This window comes from Xenopus tropicalis, chromosome 9 (genome assembly GCF_000004195.4).
Source record: "Xenopus tropicalis strain Nigerian chromosome 9, UCB_Xtro_10.0, whole genome shotgun sequence".
Taxonomy (NCBI): domain Eukaryota; kingdom Metazoa; phylum Chordata; class Amphibia; order Anura; family Pipidae; genus Xenopus; species Xenopus tropicalis.
The window spans coordinates 33,733,915-33,741,116 of record NC_030685.2 but is presented as its reverse complement, the minus strand read 5'-3'; the positions used below and the strand labels follow the sequence as shown (position 1 = coordinate 33,741,116).

The 7,202-nt window shown below is 37.5% G+C and overlaps 1 protein-coding gene across 1 annotated transcript in view; it reads left to right on the top strand.

The window, feature by feature from the left end:
- nomo3 (NODAL modulator 3) overlaps positions 1 to 6,356 on the top strand; it is a 33,921-nt gene extending 27,565 nt beyond the window's left edge. The window contains 6 exon segments of the mRNA NM_001127971.1: positions 800 to 883; positions 1,047 to 1,157; positions 4,049 to 4,150; positions 4,401 to 4,520; positions 4,823 to 4,915; positions 5,844 to 6,356. Of these exon segments, the coding sequence (NP_001121443.1) occupies positions 800 to 883; positions 1,047 to 1,157; positions 4,049 to 4,150; positions 4,401 to 4,520; positions 4,823 to 4,915; positions 5,844 to 5,975 (642 nt within the window). The 3' untranslated portion in view covers positions 5,976 to 6,356.
- Positions 6,357 to 7,202: the final 846 nt, after the last annotated feature.

Below are 7,202 nucleotides of genomic sequence, written 5' to 3'. Positions count from 1 at the left end.
TGTGCAGTGCGTAGTACAGCTATGAAAACAGTTAGAATGCTCAGGACCTTGTAGTTTTCCAGGTAAGGGGTTTCCGTAATTTGAATCTCCATACCTTATGCATATTAAAAAATAATTTAAACATAAATAGGCTTGTTTTGCCCCTAATAAAGATTAATTATATCTTAGTTAGAATGAAGTGCAATTTACTGTTCTATTATTACAAAGGAAATAATTTTTAACAAATTACAATTATTTGATTAAAATAGAGTCTATTTAGGAGTATTTACTAGTAACTATATAATTACCCTTTTAAAGGGGGTAGTTCACCTTTAAATTTACTTTTAGGGGCCCATTTACTAATGTTCATCCCCCCCCCCCATTTTTTCATGAGTCATGGTTTTTAGCACTGAAAGTCATGGATTTTACTAATCACATGAAAACTAGAAATATGCGTGATTTATTAAGCAACACACAGAAAAAAAAAATACAATTAAACCCCATCTAAAAGCTGTAGAAGTCAGTGGGAACTGTCCTAGGCAAATTGTAATATTTAATTTGTGGTTTTAGATGTTTCATTTTTTTTTTTGCTGCTGGGATCAGTGACCCCCATTTGAAAGCTGAAAAGCGTCATAGAAGAAGGAAAATATTTGTTATAAAAAAAAAAAAAGACTAGGTCATTCTATCATATACTTAAAAGCTAACTTATCTGTATACAAAATATTTTTCACATTGACACCGACACAGTTGTCATTCTCTGCTCAGGTAGAAGAGCTCCCAGCATAAACCATTTATCTGCTCTGTACCCTTCTCTTTACAGCCTGGCTGTGTTTACCACGTACAACTGAAATCGGAGGGCAATGATCACATTGAGAGGGCCTTGCCATCATACAGGGCAATCGAGGTTGGTACCTTTTCATTAGGCCCTTCACTGTAAGAGGGCTCTTTGATATGTTGTTGAAACAAGCAGGTATAGCTGTGACAGGGGAAGGACATGTGAGCATAGCACATATTACCGGTATCCATTCAGAAGAATTACATTCACATGCCTTGGTTTGATGTTTTAGGTTGGCAGCAACGACATAGATGATGTAAATATTATCGCCTTCCGTCAGATTAACCAGTTTGACCTCAGTGGAAATATAATTACCTCATCTGAACATCTGTCAACTTTACTGGTAAGCTACACTGTACCATTTACCTTGCAGTGCTTCACTGTCGCTGCTTGCTAGTCTTTCTATGCTACAGTAATTGAATGAGCAATGGTGCATGTTTTCTATTTGTTTTGCCTAGTGGGCTACATGGTGAATGCTAGAACAATTGCACATTACACCACTGGATTAATAAGATTTATATTGCAAATAAAGGAATAGTGATTGAAACACACATTTTGACATCTTCTCCACATACATATAGTATTAAAAACCAATGCAAACTTATTGACTTAAAGAAGAACAAAGCTCTGTGAGTGGAGTCAGTACCGTTGCTGTGTGTTTAAAGGGATTGATTGACATACTTGCAGTGTACAGTGCTTGTCACTCCAAGGAAACGCCAGGAATACAAAGCTAACCTATTACCCCTAACTGATTGATAGTAATATTCTGCATGCCCAAAACATGCTTGGCTCCCAAATGTATCATTTGCTTTGCATATTGTGTACAGAGGAGGGAATTAAACTAGAATGTGGCACGCCAATGTTATATTCGTCTTATGACTTGTCCACTGTACAATTTATGTGAAGACAAAAGGGTGTATGTAATATTTCATACAAAATATAAATACTGTAGGTGTGGATTAAAGAAGACATATAGCATGTTGTAGGCAATAATGAATAATATATGGTGCTGGTTTTACTTTGGGCTAAAATTAATCATCTTGTAAAATGACCCCTTTATTCAAGGTCCCTGGGCCCTGTTCATGTTTTAAATGAGGGATGGGCGTGTCCTAACGATCCCTGCCAGAAGCACAGTAGCAGGGGGATAGCCAATCACAGCCCTGCAGTCACACAACCAAAGGCAGGCTTCAGTTCCCTATCAGGTCAGCCTAGCTGCTTATTGGTTCCTAGCATACAGTGGAGTGTGCTGAGTGCTGCCAGCCCCCCTGCTCAGCCTGGGAAAGGAGGCAGCAGGAAGTGGAACAGATTGACAGGACTATTGGAATTTTTGCTAGGATAATTTGGACCCTAGCAACCATATAGCTGCTAAAATACGAATCTAGAGAGTTGCTGAATATAAAACTAAATCTGAATCTTGACAATTCGCCAAATAAAACTTGCCAAGATCATGTAAAAGTCAATGGCAGAAGTCCCTTGCCTTTCCTTGAAGGTACTTGGTCTTCATTTTTTTATTTGTAGTTATATATTCAGATTTTGCTTGGCAGCTCTACAACTTGGATTTTTAGGAGTTGCTAGGATCCAAATTACCTTATCAAACAGGATGTGGTTTGAGTGAAATAAAACTGTAGCCTCACAGAGCAATAGTTTTTTATCTGCCGGGGTCAGTGACCCCCATTTGAAAGCTGGAAAGAGTTAAAAGTAAAAGGCAAATAATTCAAAAAGTATGAAAAACACATAATAAAGACCAATTGGCCTTTCCATAACATACAAAAAGTTATCTTAAAGTTTTTCACACAATATGTCCCCTTTAAAAGGGAAGTTACCATTAGTAAATAATACGTAACACCAAAAAATGAAAGTGTTTTAAAGTAATTAAAGTATAATGTACTATTGCCTTGCACTGGTGAAACTAGTGTGTTTGCTTCAGGAACCCTACTATAGTTTATATAAAGAAGCTGCTTTGTAGCCCCCGGGGCAGCAATTCAAGCAGGAAAAAAGGAGAGTGGCAGGGCAGCATTAGAGTTTATATAAGTACCCTGCAATGTAGCCATGGGCCAGCCATTGAAAGGGAGAAAAGGCACAAGTTAGATACCAGATAAATAACCTGTGCCTTTTCTCCCTTTGAATGGCTGCCCCATGGCTACATAGCTGAGTACTTACAGTATATAAACTCTAGTGCAGGGCAGCAGTGCATTATAGTTTTAATTTCTTTAATATATATTCATTTTTTTGGTGTTACTGTTGCTTTAATTTGCACTTAAATGTTATTTACTATTCCTCTAAAAATGTAATCTTTTAAGCAGAAGCACTGATTTTTTTTTTAATTGTATCTACTCCGCTGTGGTCAATCAAAATATATCTCTTGTTTCAGAAATCCCACCCAGTTAAATGTGTTCAGGGAACATGTTTTCTGATCAAACTTCTGCAAAGGCACTGCCAGAACAAAACTAAAAGTTTATTCTAAATAATTGTGTTAATGCTTTTCATTTTCTGATGTTACCGGTCCCTTTAAAACAATCTTATAGCATAAATAAGCCAACAGTATTGTAGAATTTACCAGCAAAAATCATACTATACCTGGGCAGAGTGTGATCAGACTGTTACGTGTCCCATTGAAGTGAATGTGTGGCATGTTGAGCTGTGTGATGTAAAGCAAATTTTCCCCACTTGACTTCTTTTCCATTAGGAATGCAGACACTTTGGTATTTTTATGTCATCCCCAGGATCTGCCAAGCCCATCAGCAATGCAGGTCATTTCCAGTATTGTAAATTCCTGCTCCCTTCACTGCACTTCCAGCTTTCTGAGTAAAGAGATTAGAGGTTTGGACTGTATGTTAGGGTTGCTTGTAGGGCAGCTGTGAGTTGTGGGTCGGTCTTTAATAGATGGCAGAAGATTGAAAACAAATCCTAAACTACACAGAAGAAGATCAATATAGTTACTAACTAAACATCCTTGAAATCCAGAAATGCCCTTGGGTAACTCTTGCAAATAACTTGACTTTCAGCAGATTCAACATCTGATTCTGAGCAGGCAAAATGATCCGCGATTGCTTATGTGGCTTCATGTTTTAAGACCGCAGTCAGTCATTCAATCATACCACTGACTTCTGTATGCATTAAATCTAGATGGATATATATAGTGCACTCAGATATAAGTAAATCATCGTCTAACTGGATTTAGTAAGAAATTAATATGTAATGGTGCATTGCATCTGTTTTTTTTGTCCTCTGTAGGTGAAGCTTTATAAAAGTGAAAATCTGGACAACCCTATCCAGTCTGTGTCATTGGGTCAGTCTTTGTTTTTCCATTTCCCACCACTGTTAAGAGATGGAGAGGTAAGAGATTCCTACATATAATCTGTAATTAGCGGCAGCCTATGTATTTAGCTTGTCTTCTTTCAGCATTCTGACTACTACAGGCCATCAAAACTGCTGAATTAGTTTACTAAACTTTCTGTTACTGCCATGGGGCTGTCAGGCTGTTCAGTAGAACATTGTAAAGCAATTTTCCATCTGTTATATTTGATTTCATATTATGCTAAATTTTCAGCAGTTGGCTTATTACTAATGTTTGTTTTGGTTGCAGAATTACGTTGTGCAGTTGGACTCCACTTTGCCTAAATCTCAGTATGACTACACCCTGCCTCAGGTTTCCTTCAGCACTCAGGGATACCATAAGCACATCACTTTAACCTTCAGCCCTACGGTAACTCTTGGTCTTATTTAACTCATGATCCACTTATTAGTTTGTGTGACGACAATCTTATTGTCATGGAGAAAAGATGTCAGTTTATTCTAACAGTGCTTTATTCCTTTAGCGTTTTTGGCACAACCAAAACAACCAAACTACCAATATCACTTATCTATACATAGGGAATTTATGTATACATAGGGATAGCATTATATTGGATGTATGCACATTTAGGAGTTATATATTTTTTTTAATGCCAAATTCATCATTCATGTTGCATTTTCAGTCCTGTTTCTGATCATATGTCTTTGTTTCAGAGGAAGCTGCCTGAACAGGATGTTGTCCAGGGCTCATATCTGGCTCTTCCTTTGACTCTCCTGCTGTTACTAGCTGGCTACAATCATGATAAGGTGAGTGCACAACTGCTAAGTTTGGAGAACACAGCAGGTTCCCGGTTGCCACCAGTCATTTTGGTTTTTAAATGCTATATGTTATAATTTTTAAAGAATTAAAAACAAGATATGTGTTGGAAAATAATGTGTAGTTTTTAGATATTAGCGGTGCAAGGTTTTTGTCTAGTTTTAGTAATCAAAAACAACCATCTGCTAATATGCAATATTTACCATCTATTGTGGTATGGTGGATGAAGAAGTGAAGAGGAGCTGCAGCTCCTATTCAATTCCTGCACTTCTGAGTTCAGGCTACGAGCACTAGGAAGTTGTCAGTATTTTAAATGGCTATTCACTCGATAGAGTCTATTTGGCCTGCAACATCAACATTGATTATTTCTAGCTTAGGGTACTGCCTTATAATTGCACCGAAAAAAAAGTGATGTGTGTTTTAAGCTCCTGGCATGCAGGGTGAGTAGTTGCTTACAATAAATCTCCGCTACCGCAGGCAGTTAATCTCCCCAAAATGCTTTCCCACCAGCAATAATGTAAGTCACCAGTGGGAAAACATTCGCTGCACTTAATTTTTCCAAAAGTTTTATTGTGAAATGACTTCGGGCGACTTCAGAAAAACAAAAGCACTGTGTATGTTTTCGCACTGGTGATATAAATTAGTGCTGGTGGGAAAGCATTTTGGGGAGATCAGTGGCTTGTGATAGTGAAGAATTATTGTGGGTGACTAATCTCCCCTTGTGAAATCACCTGTAATGTCTGTAGGAAAATAACACTCCGCTTAGGCCAATGTCTTTTGTTGCTGAATGTTTTAAGGGAGAATAAATCTGAGATGATACTGTATATTTCTAAGCTACTATTTACCATTGATACAATAAAGTACCTGTTCTGTTGGTGCTTACATAAATACTCATTCTGTGTGTGTTTCCCCTTGCAGTTGATTCCTCTGCTCCTACAGCTGACAAGCCGACTGCAGGGAGTCCGTGCGCTTGGACAGGCAAACTCGGACAATGGCAGCCCAGAGGATGCAAAACGGCTCCCAAAAAGACAAAAAACAAGGAGAACATGAACAAAGGTATCATGATTGGAATTGCCACTGAAGTCATACCAATGCTACTCCCTCAGGGCGAGTTATGGAAGGAAAGCTTTGGTTCAGAAGAAACTACTGACTTCAAAGTTTTGTTAGATATTTCCATTTTAAACAAATGTTCGTTTGTACATTTTATGTGAATATAAAGCAATCTTTGGCTTAACATAACTAAAAGAAAAAAAAAAATAAGATGTTCTACCACTTTTGATATCCATGCTTTTCAACGGAGGTAATTTATTTTTTTTTTATCATGATGGAAATACTTGAGGACCCTGGACCTTCTCACAAGACAAATTAATTTATCTTCAAAACTGATTTCCCACTGGAGCTTCAATAAAAAGTGTCATGATTACCTTTTTACCCTGCAGTAATATTTTGGCTTTCATTTCCTGCATCACAGAGTGTAGGCTTTTGGGTCAGGTGCCTAGGGTTCTTCTGATAATGGAGCTTGCATCTGAAGTATTATGGAATATTAAAGCTTAAAGGGAAAGTATTCTGGAATCCTATACCTAGGAATTTCATATACTGCATTTATGATGCAAAAATGTCAAACCCCCATTCCTGAATTATGCATCAGTTTTATGCACCTTGCACTCTCACCTTCCTACTATTGAGAGCAGAAGTAACACAGGGGTTAATGGAGTTGCATGCCAAAGCCTTTGACACAAAATAGGGCTCTCATTCTGCCTAGATCAGCAACTTCTTGGTTTTTCAAAATCGGATGATGAGTAGATACAGAAAAAAGTAACCTGGAAATATCATTCATTTTGATACTTGGAAACATTCCCAGCCAACAGATGCATCTACTTCCAAATATACAGGTATGGGACCTGTTATCCAGAATGCTCTGGGGTTTTCTGGATAAGGGGTCTTTTCATAATTTGGATTGCCATACCTTGTAGGATTGGTTTGCCTTTAATAAGGATTAATTGTATCCTAGTTCAAGTACAAGGTACTGTTTTATTATTCCAGATAAAAAGGAAATATGTTTTAAAATTGTGAATTATTTTGTTAAAATGAAGTCTATGGGAGATGACCTTCCCGTAATTCAGAGCTTTTTGGATAATGGGTTTTCAGATAACTGGTACCATATCTGTATAGATATTTGCTAGGTACCTATAAGACAGGGGCCTAAAATGTTTTATTAAATGTAAACATCAGTCTAACCATTCTGTGCTGAGCATTTCTATCCAGCGCCATAACATG